Consider the following 12,635-nt stretch of genomic DNA (forward strand, 5'->3'; position numbering starts at 1 on the left):
GTAATACATTAATAATAGCAAATATATATACATACATTTCGAGCAATTCTCTCTAATAATTCACAAATTATGGATAAATATATATTCTTATTATATATTGTTAGATTATATAAATTATGGGTATGTTGCTTGGCTTTCAGAATATGGTATATGGGATTGTGCTGGATATTGCGAGGCCTCAAACGACAGCAACAATTAACGGATCGCAGATCGCGCTGGTTGAAAGAAAAGTATCTTCACTTGTACTTTTCTTATTTGGAACAGCCTATGGAAGGCATGGAACAACCGACGACAGCCGATGCTATACGCGTTTTCGGCGGTCGGGATTGGTCCATGACAGAAAGTGTTGGCACATTGTCTCCAACAAGCAGCAGTACTCTACGTAGACGAAACGTTAAAGGCAAAAAGACAAAATCAATTGGCAACATTCACGCTTTAACAAAGGTTAGCATTTCTTCTGCTAAATGTAGCGCAGTGATTTCTGCAAAAGCAGTACTTAATTTTCGCGTGAACGTGTTTACTAAATCGAATTATCGTGGGTTAATATAGGATTTGAGTCTAAAACAATACGATTCTTCGTCCTCGGATGGAGGTCTATCCACTACACCTCTTCGTCATATTACGGGCAGCAGGGAATCCTTAACGAGGATCTTACCAGCGTCACCAAGAGCAAGTCGAGACCGAATTCCGCCACGTAGCCCGCCCGGTGCCGCTGACCGTATCGTCAGTTCCAATTTGCCTTACTCCACTTTTCAAAGGTACATCATTCCACACATATTTCCTAGCATGACAGATTTTCTTGTAACTTCCAATATAAGGATTATATAAATCAGAAATACGTCTTAAATCAAACTTTGCGAACAAATTGAGATTGAAAATGTCGAGATAAAAAATTACGCAACTGACGCGCAAATATTATTTCAATGTAAATTAATATTTTGCATCTAATTATTTGTATTATGATTGGCAAGTTTTCTTGTACACCTCGCAATAACGCGCGCGTAGTTTGTTGTGTGTTGCCAGAGAAAAGGACAAGAATGGATCCGGGGGTATACCTGGGGGCTCAGAATCACCTTGGCAAGTGAAAGCACGTACTACTTCAATTATGTACGAAACGCAATTAAACTTCGTGGAGTTCGTTGCGCTTTTCCGATCATTCAGCTTACGAGCCAGGAAAGATTTGCGGGATTTGTTTGGCCAATTAGCGATCACGTGTCGTAGTCAGAGTGACGGGTCATTAAGGGATTTTAACATTCGTCCTGCGGTGCTTAGGCAGACCAGCGACGCCACCCCACAAAGAATCGGTAAGACAATAGAGATTCAATTGATATAACAATGTAATTCCAATAAATATAAATTTGCATATGGATATACGAAGACCTCTAGTAATAAATTTCTCGTGAAAACGGAAACGCGCTGTGATCATAATATATGTATGTAAATATTGATTTATTAAACAACAGTTCTGAATAAACTAAATGTAAAATTTTATATTGTCGGTTTATGTATATAATAGACTTTTTATACATATTGAAAGATAACTGATTTTTGTACAATACCGTCCGAATGATACACGACATTTTTACATTTTTTATTTACAATACCAAAATTTACTATATAATATAATACTATATCCAATCTACATATTTAAAAAAACCACTTTAAAATATTATCTAAAATAATAAATCAACATTTTTAAATATGTCAGGTTTGCTGACGAGAAACAACTCCATCGACTGTCACGAGTATAAAACGAGCAGTAATTTGCAAAAGAAGCAGATCTTTGACGCCGTCGCAGCGGCAAGTATCGTCCATAATTGCTCCGGCGTGGACACATCGAAATCTCAAGTGATCACTCTAGCAACATTCACGAAATTCTTGGAGTCTCGACAGCAAGAAAAAATGAGCGACGAGGAAATTAAGACACTGATTAAGGTAAATGTTTACAAAGTCAGAAGACGTGAAAAAATATTTGATCAACTACCTCATTTCTCTGAACGTTTTCCAGCAGATACGATATTAATATCCTAACGTATACAGTTAGTATGTTTGTATTTGATTTCACGAATAAACTGTTTTCACTAAAGACGATAAATGATCTTTCCTTTCATTCCGTTATAATGAACTTACTAGTTCCGAAACACTCGTAATTTCAATTTACTTTGGCTGAAAATAGAGGAGCCAACTTCCTCGCTCATGCAATACGCCGCCGCATTGCAATAGGCGACCATATGCGACGTAATACAATCAAGCGTGTCTGTTTACTCTCATTTCAGAGGCACGAACCGGACCCAGCACTTCGCACACAGTGGTGTTTGTCTTTCGAGGGTTTTGCGCGGTATATGATGGACAAGGACAATTATGCCTTCCCAAACGAGTATGCAACACCATCTGAAACCGAGATGCAGCAGCCCCTATCACAATATTACATCGCTAGTTCCCACAACACTTATTTGACCGGGCATCAGCTCAAAGGGGAGTCCTCCGTGCAACTGTATTCACAGGTGTGCACTACTTTTAAATATTATATAATTTCGTATCAACTTTATATAATATATTATATAAAATTACATATAAATATCGTGTAAATATAAAGCTTATAAGCAAAAAGAGCACTAATTTTGCTAATTTTGCTATGATTCTATATTATTCAATATTATTTATTTATATGTAATAAAAAAACTGAAAAAATTGTATTAATTTAACAAATATATTCTTTGTATTAGATAAAACTTGAATTGATCGATTAATTTATTGATTTTAAAAATAAGTAATCTAAATTTTCATTCAAATCATAATTAGCAAAAATAAACTTAATAACTGTTAATAATAAAATTTTATTTAGGTACTCCTAACCGGATGCCGCTGTGTAGAGCTCGATTGTTGGGACGGCGATGATGGATCCCCATTAATTTACCACGGCCATACGTTTACTACTAAAATACCGTTTCGATCAGTCGTAGAAGCGATTGATCGAAGCGCTTTTGTTAGTTCTCCGTATCCTGTGATTCTTTCCATCGAGAATCATTGTTCGCAAACTCAGCAAGCTCGCATGGCTCAAATATTTCAGGTATGTGATTAATTGTTAATAGCTTATCTTCTTATATATATATATATATATATATATATATATATATAAAAGAAAAAAAATATATATAGCATGACAATTTAATGTATTACAATTAAGAAATATGTCATTTCAGTCTGTTTTTGGCGAAAAATTGGTGACTAAATTTCTCTACGAGTCCGATTTCGGTGACGATCCACAATTGCCTTCGCCATCGCAGCTTCGTTACCGAATCTTGATAAAAAATAAGAAACTAGTGGTTGATCCTACTGGTCCCTTGTCACACACGCCCCTTAGTCATCGCGGAAAGATGCTCATGTCGGATCGCGCATCATCTATGAAACAAATGCGGACAGACGTGAGCAGCACGTCGGTTGTCGAATACTTTAGCGAGGATGAAGACGACGAAGAGGACGATGATGAGGATGATAATATCGATGGTAAAAACAATTAACAATATATACTACATTTAACATTTAAATGTGTTTCGTGAAAATTTAGTAAACGATACCGCGGTATCGAATAAATCTATAATTACCGAAGAGATATCGAATTCTTAATTTCTCCTAAGCCCAGATTTGACTAAATACGCTACAACATCGTTACTGTATCTCATTTAACTGTTCCTTTCTAGTTCATGCCTAAATTTATTTGCCAATTACGTTTAAAAAGTATACTAATTACCACAATTAAAAATTTTGCCAAGTGAATATATTGTACTAACTCAAGCTGCAATTTACAGATAACTCGATTTCAAGCTACGAGAGATATTTGGGAGGCAACCAAGCGCCACATAGTCGTTTAAAATCAGATCCAGCAGTGGACGACAAATCGCAAAAGCAGAGCAGTCAAATAGCCAAGGAGCTATCAGATTTGGTCATTTATCTACAAGCAATTAAATTTCGCGGATTGAACACCGCACCCGGCACAGCAGTACCGGGAAAAATACGTCATCAATCGCATACGGGACCGGTTCAAAGGCACAGTATCGCCGGCATAGGACCTAGTAGCATAGCTTCCTCTTCAGGATCACCGCAATCGCTTTCAACATCCGCCTCAATCGCAAGCGGCGGTAGCAATATCGAAAATATCTTCAGGTTAGTTTTTTTGCGTAAATAAAATCCGCTATAATGTATTTTGGAAGAAGTGCAGCGTGATTTTGTGCGTGTCAAGAATATTACTTTCATATTTTTCACAATCTTTGTATATATAATATTATTTTTATAATACACGGACTTTATTCTGCTTATTTTTAGCATTATCAATCCTTTTCATTTTTGCCGTATATTTTTTATATCATAGATATACTTTTTTAGTTTTCAATTCAAATAAATGCCTTGCAATGCAAAGTATTTTGCATTTGTTTTATAAATGATATTTTGGTAGCGTTGTTCAATAAATACCAATTTTGCGGATTTAAAAGATGTAAAGTAATATGTTATTGTGTGTTATCAGATCCACTCGCGGAGTACCAGCGTGCTTCCAATGTTCGTCTCTGAACGAGAGCGCGGCGAAAAAGATTTGTAGAAAACAGCCGTTAGGCGTAGTTGCTCACGCGGAGACTCAGCTCATTCGAACGTATCCGGCAGGCATGCGAATTGATTCTACAAATTTCAATCCTGTAATATTTTGGGCTTTTGGAATTCAAATGGTTGCGTTAAACTACCAAACCGATGACGCGGGATTGAATCTAAACGCAGCTATGTTCGAGCAAAGTGGTCAGTGTGGATACGTTCGAAAACCTTCGGTGATGTGGGACAAGGGACACATGATGTACAGGTGAGTTCATTGAATTCAATCGTATTTTTTTATGATAAAAATAAATTTCAAATAAAAATGTCGCAAATATCTTGACAGGCGGTTCAATCCTTGGGACAAAGAATTCGACGGGCTGCACTCCGCACACTTGAGTCTGTCAATAGTTTCGGGGCAATACGTCTCGCTTACGAATTTCGTCACCAGTACGTACGTCGAGGTCGAGTTGGTCGGCATACCGATCGACTGCGCGAAGCATAAAACTAAGGTGATCCAGAACAACGCGTTGAATCCCATCTGGAACGAGAAGTTCTGTTTCCAAGTGATGTTCAAGGATCTCGCTTTTTTGCGTTTTGGCGTCGTCGAGGCGAGCTCTCACCATTTAATCGCGCAACGCGTGATACCGCTCAAATGTCTACGACCCGGCTACCGACACGTACGATTACGATCCTGCAAGAACAAGCCGTTGGCCTTGTCCACGCTTTTTATCTATTCGCGACTGGAGGAGGAGAGCTTGGATTACAACACCTGTTGCCGCGATCACAAGGAGTCGTCTAAACGTCTCTCGTCGGGCAAGGAGCCTGAGAAATTGAGCACCGTCGATCCCGGACTGGGCGGCGTCACCCTGAAGAGGCGAATGTTCTTCCTGATGGTTTATCATGTGATACCGGACGAGCCGTACACCATTTTAAAGGTCACGCAGGAGAGCACTACGCAAGAGGTGATGCTGCAGGCACTGCAGAAGGCCGGGGTATCGCCCGAACACGTAGACGAGTACATCTTGGTGGAGGAGGTATCCCGCGGATGGGAGAAAAGAGATAGAGAGGAACTGCCGACTCAACGCGTACTAGATCCTACAGAACATCCTCTTCAAGCGCAGGCACTCTGGAAGGGCCAAGGTCGCTTCCTTCTGAAGCGAGTGGGCGACGATCCGAGCAGCAGAGCGTGGCTCGCCTCTATCAGGAGCACAGCCGGTCACTCGAAACTCAACGATTCTAACACAAGGGATCAATCTACTCACATATGGGACGAGGCGGATACGTTTCTGGTCTGCATCTACAACGTCTCACCGGAAATACCTTACGCGATTCTACGTGTGCCGGTAAGCAGCTCGGCGCAGGACGTGCTAGCGCAAGCTCTGATAAAAGCCAGAAGAATGGAGGATCCATCCAAGTTTGCCCTCGTCGAGGAATTGGAATGGGGAGGCGCGGGTGCGGTTGGAAGCGGAAATCGTCAGCTGAGAGTGTTGAGCGATGATGAAACCGTTTATAGTACGCAAGCGTTTTGGAAAACTCTTGGCAGATTCATCCTTAGAGAACGAGAGCAGGCCTTACCGAGGCGACATCTCTTGCCCGCAACTCTCGACAGACTCAGCAAAGGATTTTCCGTCGGCAGATCGGTATCTCTGCCAGGATCAAGCAAGGAGAAGGTGCCCGTTTCGGAGGCACTGTCAGATCCTACCTCTAGAGGTCTGAGACATCGATTGATGATGTCGGGACGTAGACGAGAAGTTCACTCCGACGGCGAGGATACGCGCGAGTCTGACATACTGAACGCTGCTCTTCATTTGAAAAAAGTCTCGTTAAGAAAATTAAGAGTCTGGAAGTCATAGTGGCAGTCAAGGGCGACATCGATAACATCGATTTTCGCCGCTCGGAGAAGCCAGTTATAAATTTATAACACACACAGTCACTATGATTAAGAATACACAGCCCTGATTTTACAGAACGACTCCACGAATCGTTGAGTATTAATCTCAAAGCTCGAGAAAAACATATTGGAAATCTTTGCGATACAAGTGTCACGATGATCCAACAGGCTACGATCGATTAATCTTTGAATCTTTGATCAATGAGACAGGGCACGATCAAAATAGTTAAACATCTTCGCGTTAAGGAAACATGAAACAGCGCATTTTTCATTATTGGCCACGCGACGATATTTTACAATAAGAAATACAAATTTGTGAAATAGAAAAAGAAGAAAAATTTCTTTCCTTCAAAAGTAGAATAATTCTTCGAAAAACATCAATGTCTATGAAAATAACATTACATTCTTTAACTTGATTACGCGTGCAATTATCTTCATGATATTTGAACAAAATTTCCAATTAGTAAAGTCGTTATCGCTGCAAAGTCAGCAAACGAGATTTTTCCACGATAAATAATCGACACCGAAATGGAGATTATCACGCCGTCATTTTCCAAAACTTTTCAAGGGTTTTAATGTAGCATTTGATCTGCAGCAGCCAGTAATAATCGCGCACAATCATTGAATGGCAAAGCGACGATTATTGAGTCCCCTTAAGTTTGCTAACAAGTATGAAAGCCAAGCACCATACGGGAGTTGATTTCATCACGTGGCAGTAAATTTGTCAGACGCAGACCGAGACATAACTGCCGCGTCTGATCGATGCGCTGGCGCGTCGAAAAAGTTAGTGCCACGTTGCGCCTGATTTTATTATTTTTGTACAACGAATAAAAAAAGCGAGATGCGCCACGCGAGTTTGCGATCTATTTTCGAAGAGCGATCGCTCGCGATCTCTAAACATTTTGCCAAACGACGTACGATTCTAAGTGATCTAGGTCAGCAACATTCGCGACATTCGTATGTTTAGACGTATCGGAAGTGCTTCCTGTTTGAGCGTGTTTCCGTTTGAAATATCCGGAATATTGGACCCGATTGTCCGATCGATACCACAATCTCCAAAGAAGTCCGCTGCTCCGTGCGACTTTGCATTCTTTGTGAGCACCGTCTTTATCATTTACGTCGTACCTGAAGTTTTACATTGATAGCGCTCCAGTTATTCTTTCGCGCGAGAGCTCTAAGCTAAAGTTATATATCGCTGTTATCGTACCTTGTTTGTTCGTTCTATTAACGTTGATAACTATTTCTTTTTGCGTCTAGTCAACCATGTGATAAGAAATTTGAGTAGAGTCCAATGAGAGAGCATCGTAATGTATATTGTGAGTTGCTACTTAAAGATCGTATTTACTATATATTGTTAACGCTAGAGGGTAGATCGATGTTGCATTCTCGATTACCGTCCCTCTCTCTTAACTGTTTTAGCGAACATACGTAGATTGTAAATACGAGACCAAGGAGTGTCGATGACAATTCGCGTATAAATGCGCTCTATTCAATTATTTTTTCACACGGAAAAACCATTTGCGCATGAGCGCGATGAGCTTTGTCGTGCGCTCGAAACCGGCAGCCTAATTTTACCGAGAATAATTTCGCTAACTTTAATTAACTATTGAGAAACAATACGGAATCTGACGTCACAAACCAGTGAGGTCGCGAATAGCCTTACCTCGTCTTCCATGAAACGTTTCAGATACTTTATATTTTCGAGATAACCCTACAGACTGATTTTTTTAAGCGAAACTGTACACTTAATCAATACAAAAACGCCGCAATTTTTTCTAACACCGTGAGAAAGATATATTCGATACGCTAAGTATATCCTTCCCCGAGATGCTTCGCGACGTCACTGGAAACTCTGTATATTTTTGGATAGTATTTCCCTCTTAATGTTTATCTCATATCTCGAAAACTACGTAATCACATATCTATGAAAGACCAAACAGACAAAATCACCAAATGGAATAAAAAATGAGAAAGACGAATATGCAGGCCAATTATATCTATACATACATATATCCCCGAGTAGGTTAAAAATAAAAGAAACATCGTTCGATAAAATAAGTCCTGTAGAGGCATAGATCTGAACATAGGTCTGAACGCGATCATCGTATCTGCTAACTGTAAAAAAAAATAATCTAATTGGTCCAAAACAGACTATAAATGAAACTACTAAAGAGAAAGAAGACATCAATCAACTGTAGTTGTACATATAGATGTACTATTGCAATCATCGTACCATAAAACCATTTTCGCAGATACGTAGATCAAGCTAACATCTAACTTACAATTGCCATATCTTATCAGTATACTTGACAATATTGCGAGGGTAACGTAATACTTCACATATCCCATTGTTTTAATCTTTGTTAGCTATTTAATCTTTAAAATGTTGTATTTAAGAAAATTTCTTTCACTCAATTGATCGAAAATTTGCCATTATAATCTTTCCAATTAAAAAAAAAAATTCCATATCATGAAAACCTAGAAGAACCCATTTTTGCAGTTTGAATAAATTTATAAAAATTTACGATCTCTCAATATAAGCGACGCATTAAAATTTCTCAAATATCGACGGCGGGAGACCAACATTTACAAATCACAAATATGCAACAACTCGGCAAGTACAAGAAACACACATACCATCATCGCAGTACACATTTTATTCTAACATAAGGAAAAACCAAAGCAAAGTGTGTCCCTAAACGCCATAGCAGTATTTACTTAACATATAACATATAGCAGCATCTTCGAGGAATGTTATGTACATAGCAGTAACGAACAATGGCTACTAATAACGATAATGAATTACTGTAATCAATATTCGACGCTCCTTGGACCTCCGATTTAAACCCCTAATGGACAGAGTCTATCGAGCGTTATGTCTCGATTACAACCGTTATGACCATTCGTCGTTATGCCGCTACGGAACGAGTTGCAACGAGTTGCACATGATTGCCAAACTCGCCTCCGAAAGCATGGGCGCCGTTAGAACAAATTTGGTAGAACAATTTTGTAAATCACAATCAAATTTCTCTCAATAATATAACTTTTACTTTAATTTCATGCCGTACAAGCTTCGATTTTTTAAATATAATTACGAATTATGTCAATTATATAAATTATGAGAGTTGCAAAAAATTACATAGATTCTCTTCTACTCAAAGATAAAATTTATGATACAATAATATGTTTTTCATAAATTTTCGAAAACTATATAGTTCTTAGTCACTTCATTAACAATTTTCTCATTATTGATCATAAATAAAATACTCAAGACTCGCGATAAAAATACATATTCATAGATTTGAGAACTGATTTCAGAAATAAATTAGCAGAGCAACATTAGTTTTAATCGTGATAGAACTAATGGCTTAATAACACTGCAAAACTTAAATATACTCGATATATTATTTTATATACTTCTATATATTGTCACGTAAAAATAAAATAAATTAATTGCCGCACGGAGAGACAAAGTATCAATTTCAACTTCGATTCTTGCACCAACAAATTTGCTTTGTTATATTTTATGCAGAATGTAATGCAGAGTATGAGAAATAACAGCATTTTAATGAAAATAATCGCAAAGAAAATTTTCTATTCTTAGATAATTTAATATCTATTCTTTTAAATAAAATTTTTATATACATATATATATATATATATATATGTTCTGAGGCAATAAAACTTTACTTTCTCTCGCATAGCGTGTAAGACAAAAAAGAAGGGATTGCCGATATGTTGTTTCACCCTGTAACGACATTTAACGGCGCCCATGCTCGTCGATGTCAACCCTTCGTCTGCTATCCCTTCCCTTTTCAAGGACGACTCTAAAAGACTCGTTAAACGCATTTCAAAAGTGGCTACCGCGTTAAGCGGCGCACGCGCGAAACGATTACTTCTTAATATTTTTGGGACCACTCTGATTAAGGATACTGAACGAGCTCCCAAGGGCCGATCCTATGTAAACACTGCAGTATTAAAACTCCTTATTTTTTCATCGGATCAAGAACCCCCAGATGAAAAAAGAAGAAGTAAAATAAAGCGCCAAGAACGATGGGCGTGACAGAAATCGAACGGAAGAACATCTTTGAGGAGGTCGAGCGAAAAGCTAAATGATGCTGACGTGTCGACCGGGCATATCCCTAATTGTACATATCCGTAAATCTTCAATAGCTGTTACGTTAATATAAAACGCGCGTAATATATATAAAATATGATCGTATACATACACATATGTATTACTTTCGAAAGGCCATCGAGCCATGCGTTGCATTTTTGTACATGGCATGTTTCGGAGCCAAAACAAAAGATCTTTAATCGAGAAGAAAAATGCGATAAGCAGTAGACGAGTCGGAGCGATTAAAAAAGAGAAAAAAAGAAATTGATTAATTAATAAAAATGACACATTCTCGCCGCGTGTAATCGGGCTGGCCCGACTCCACCGGTGTGTCGAGTTATCTAATCGAAGTGTAATACGATACGAGATATATCTCTTTTTCATAAGTGTGAACTTTATCACATACGCACTAACGCATTTATCTTATAGACGGTTGCTGCCCGTATCTATCGTCGATGGCCTCTTCCGGCTCATCGTCAGCAAGAACCGTTGGCAAAAATTACATATGCGAGTTAACGAATTATGCAGTAATTAGTTAAATATCGCCGAATAATAACGATTATATAGTTATCAGAAAGAATGCCTTTAAAATAAAGTTAGTTATCGTTTCTTGTCTACTTCCAAACCGTCTCGTCCAATGATTTAGTTTTACTACTTGCGATAAATTAATTTATCACGTAAAAAGTATGTATATTTGTCGTGAAAAATGCACAAGAGAACACTCCGCTGTTTGATGTACTCTTTGGAACATATATTTTTAATTTCAATTCGTAATTTGAACTACAAATTATATAATTTCGTCACTAACTTTGTGACACTTTATTCTATCCCTAGTCAGTAAATTTTCGTAAATATTATGTAAACTGTATGTGTACGTAAAATCATACTTTCTGGAAAACTCTTCAAGTATGGATTGGTTAAGATTAAAGAAATTTCGTTGTAATCTTTCTTGTGAGACAGATATTATCGAGCAATGTGCCATCATATTCATGCGTTATAATCGTCATTAAGCCATAAGCGATGCTTCAAAAATAAGATGGTCGTGAAAGACCGTATTAAGCAAAACGTAAAAAAAATATTATTGCTAAACCAGAAAACTTCTTTCCTAGAATACGCGTACAGAACGCTGTAGCATTTCGTCACATTTAAATGAGAATTATTACACAATAAAAAAAAGAACGAGCATTATACGAGTAGCAGCTAACGTTAAATAGAATTCTCTTTGGCGTTATTATCTAACACTCGAGTAGCCTCCGTTCTCGTTTCGAAGAACTAAGAAAAGCATATAATACCCATTAAACAAATAAAAAGAAGCATGTGACCATCTTGGAACTTATAGCGAATTTACCATTACAATAATATATTAATACTATTGACATTGTTGAGAAAAAGGATCTACATGTAAATAAACATAAAGAGCATTTTTATAAATAATTGTAGTCTTTGTCATGATCTCTTTCTTTCCCCTTTCCTCCCTCCTATCCTTCCCCTTTTTCTCGCCTACTCTTTGCATTCAAATTTATATATAGAAAATATTCCTATATAATATTAAAGTAATCATAGAAATATGATCTTTTAAATTTCTTAAATTACGGACAATTTACATCAACAAATATAGCATAGTTAATCTCATGGCCAAGTTGGTCTCTAAAAAATTTTTAATTTGTATAAAATTTAATTACTAATATAATAAAGATTGCAAAGCTGTCCGCGAAAAATGCCGAATCTTCTCTCTAGATTTATCTTTGATTTTACAATAATAAAAACAAAAGCTTAAAGGCCATAGTTGGGTGTAGAGGCAAGTAACAATTATTATAAATATTAATTCTCTTTATTCAAACGTTTCGGTCCACCTTTGTGATCATCTTTAGTGTCTGACAATTGTAAAAATTAAAATCGGTTAACATATGATATGTCCTAATATATGTTACTGCAATAAATAATAAATTTTTGTACCGCTAACTTTATGAATGTTCATAGACTAATCGTTGAAGTTGACTAATTCATAGGATTCCATAACTTCTCCAAGAACAGTCAACAAAAAAC

The 12,635-nt window shown here is 37.4% G+C and overlaps 2 protein-coding genes across 7 annotated transcripts in view; one reads left to right on the forward strand and one right to left on the reverse strand.

The window, feature by feature from the left end:
- LOC105673877 (1-phosphatidylinositol 4,5-bisphosphate phosphodiesterase epsilon-1-like) overlaps positions 1-12,023 on the forward strand; it is a 93,488-nt gene extending 81,465 nt beyond the window's left edge. Inside the window, exons 11-20 of the mRNA XM_012369831.2 lie at positions 141-444; positions 550-758; positions 1,006-1,304; positions 1,709-1,935; positions 2,277-2,504; positions 2,846-3,070; positions 3,204-3,507; positions 3,810-4,164; positions 4,523-4,846; positions 4,925-12,023. Coding sequence (XP_012225254.1) covers positions 141-444; positions 550-758; positions 1,006-1,304; positions 1,709-1,935; positions 2,277-2,504; positions 2,846-3,070; positions 3,204-3,507; positions 3,810-4,164; positions 4,523-4,846; positions 4,925-6,434 — 3,985 coding nt within the window. The 3' untranslated portion in view covers positions 6,435-12,023. The remainder of the gene's footprint in view (positions 1-140; positions 445-549; positions 759-1,005; positions 1,305-1,708; positions 1,936-2,276; positions 2,505-2,845; positions 3,071-3,203; positions 3,508-3,809; positions 4,165-4,522; positions 4,847-4,924) is intronic.
- LOC105673878 (uncharacterized) overlaps positions 1-12,635 on the reverse strand; it is a 148,704-nt gene that overhangs the window by 127,633 nt on the left and 8,436 nt on the right. The gene's annotated exons all lie outside the window — the stretch shown is intronic.

The sequence above is a fragment of the Linepithema humile genome, chromosome 2, assembly GCF_040581485.1.
Source record: "Linepithema humile isolate Giens D197 chromosome 2, Lhum_UNIL_v1.0, whole genome shotgun sequence".
In the NCBI taxonomy this organism is placed as follows: Eukaryota; Metazoa; Arthropoda; class Insecta; order Hymenoptera; family Formicidae; genus Linepithema; species Linepithema humile.